The 2,875-nt window shown below is 31.7% G+C and overlaps 1 protein-coding gene across 1 annotated transcript; it reads left to right on the top strand.

Moving 5' to 3' along the window:
* Positions 1 to 1,147: 1,147 nt before the first annotated feature.
* Smp_148180 (hypothetical protein) lies at positions 1,148 to 1,663 on the top strand (the record flags this gene model as incomplete). The annotated part of the gene is made up of 1 exon (XM_018788906.1): positions 1,148 to 1,663. The coding sequence occupies one exon, from the start codon at positions 1,148 to 1,150 to the stop codon at positions 1,661 to 1,663; it is 516 nt and encodes a 171-aa protein (XP_018654402.1).
* Positions 1,664 to 2,875: the final 1,212 nt, after the last annotated feature.

Raw genomic sequence — 2,875 nt, forward strand, 5'->3', positions numbered from 1 at the left:
TGAAAAGGTTAAATAACAACTAGAAAGAATTGGAAAGGATTGTCCAGGACAGAGTTGAATGGAGAAAACTGGTTTGCGGCCTATGCTCCTCGACAAGGGGTAACAGGCGTAAGTAATTAAGTAAAAGTGTGAGAGCCAATAGTACAGTCAAATGATATCTTTTGATTTAAATATTTCAAATATTTGGAATGAACTATAGATCAAGTTAACTAAACTGGTATCTATTGTGAACTAAACTTTTACAACGTCAAAGTCATTTTGATTCTGATGTCGTTTAGCTTTCACTATTAGTCAAGAATGATCTGACATTTTTCATACTAGCCAAGATGAACAAAGGTTCCTCATTCACTTCCGTCCGACTCTTTTGTGTATTGTTTTATACTACTTACCAACATTAAGTAAACAGTTGTATTCTTAAAAACTTTTATGCATGTATATCGTGTAATATTCTACAACATTGACGTTTACTTATAACATTTATTGTATTAATCATTATAATTACTTTCTCTCAATTCTTGTAAGAGTTATTGGCAGTTTGTGCAATTTTTTAATCCTTTTTTAAACGCAACAGTTTGTCACAAGGGGGTTTTGTGGAGATTTTTGTAATTTTTATAGATGAGATCATGAGTCAATTGAAGCTAGACCACCATGGAAAACCGGGAAGCACTGGACGGCCATTCGTCCTATTGTGGGACTCCTCAGCAGTGCGCATCCACGACCTCGCCTCATGATATTCAAACTCAGGACCTACCAGTCTCGCTCCAAAGCACTTAGATGCTCTCCACAAAAACCCTTTATGATATTTTAAACATTGGGATACCCTTTTTTCTTGTTACAATTACAATCAATATACATTAAAACAATACCATATGATTAATATAACCTATTGACATATTAGACATAATATAACTTTAAATTAACCAATCATATTTCTTATTGGATATTGTTATTATTTAAAATTGACCAATCATAGAGAAGAATGATTTTCCTAAACAAAACTTTCTAAATATCCCAGTTTTATTGTTGTTGTTTAGTTACATCATCATAATTGAAGTGGGAAATGTACTGATGTATATCTCTTTCTCTCTATTATCCGTGGTAAACAATATAAACATAGTTTCAAGTATACAATAGAACAGATTGAATCATGAATGAATCAAGAAAACATTCAATATATGATCTAACAAAGGATAATCATGATCATGATCATGATCATCATCATTCAACATCTTGTTCAGATGATGAATATACTACTAAATTAACTACTACAAACTCTATCAAGAAATCTAGTTTCTCACAATTATTATTACGTAAAGCAGTAAATCTTTCTAAAAGATTTAAATATTATATTATACATAGTGTTGCATTATTTAATGAAGATTTATATGGTTTATCATGGTCAGAAGCTCATGATCTATTACAATCAACTTATGGAATAACTATGGAAACCAATGAGAACACATCACCAATGAATTGTAGAAAATCTAGACATTTTAGTACATCAGCTATACCGGCTAACTCTATTACTACTAGTAGTACCCCAATTATTTCACGTAAATATTCAGATATTAATTCATTAAAAAAACATTCAAGATTATATCAATTAGATAAACCATATTTTATTCAATGTAAACCAATGGAAATTAATAAGAAATATGAATGAATATTTGCCCCCCCCCAAAAAAGCACATCTTAAATCAATCAAAAATCAATAAAACAATCAATGATCGATTGTTGATTATTGATTAATCAATTTAATCATAGAAACATGGAATTGTTTAAATGAACTATCATTAAATGAAGTGAATAACTAGTAGAATATCAATGAAAAAACTTTAATAGAATTAAAAACATTATGTAATAATATTAATCGGGGGGGGGGAAATATAAGTACCCGGTTAATTGCATGATCTAAAACTAAATGAATTCATAAATCCTTGTCTTATTGATTAATTGATTTTCTATATAAGAAACAATGATGATGATGATGATGATGATGATGATGGCTAAAACCATCTGAGTATTGTATAGTTATCTTTGGTAATATGAAATAAAAGTTTTGTATATATAGATAGATAACATGTATTTGGTTTGTGAATGTTTACTGGTTAGTGTTTTTTTTCATAGTTAGTCTGTTTCCAATGGGATGGGGATGCTGACCCCAAACTCAAGTGTCCCTCTTTACTTAGGCTTGAAACCGGCAGTAGCTTTAGAAGGGCTACATAAACAGAGTTATACTATATGAAGCTGAAATGTGGAGGACTACTACAAACATCATCAAAAATGTACACATATTTTTAAACAACTGTCTACTCAAGATACTGAATTACCGTTGACCGGATATTATCAGCAACAACCTACTGTGGGAGAGAACAAACCAGGTTCCAGTTGAAGACATGAGATTAGGAAAAGATGTTGAAAGTGCATAGGGCATACATTGTGGTAATCACTAAATTGTATCACGAAACAAACGCTAAGTTAAAATCGTGAAGGTAAACGGAAAAGAGGAAGACCAAAGAACACACTGTACAGAGGATTGGAAGGGTGAATAACAAGTAGAAACAACTGGAAAGGATTGTTCAGGACAAAGATGGATGGAGAATGCTGATGGGCGGCCTATGATCCTCCATGAGGAGTAACAGGCGTAAGTAAGTAAGTAAGTAAATCATGAATGAATGGGAATGTAGACAGACTGAAATCAAATTTTCGTCTTATTTAGTTAGAATGAAGGTAGACTCAACAGTTTTGTGTATCATGATAATTTATAGTGTACTGTTATTTTATTTAAGCACACAAGTATTGGTACAAAGGGGAACCAGATATATATGTGCCACACAAATCTCATTTGATTTATGTGAGGGCTATGATACTGCCT

Source organism: Schistosoma mansoni, chromosome W, assembly GCF_000237925.1.
Source record: "Schistosoma mansoni strain Puerto Rico chromosome W, complete genome".
NCBI lineage: Eukaryota > Metazoa > Platyhelminthes > Trematoda > Strigeidida > Schistosomatidae > Schistosoma > Schistosoma mansoni.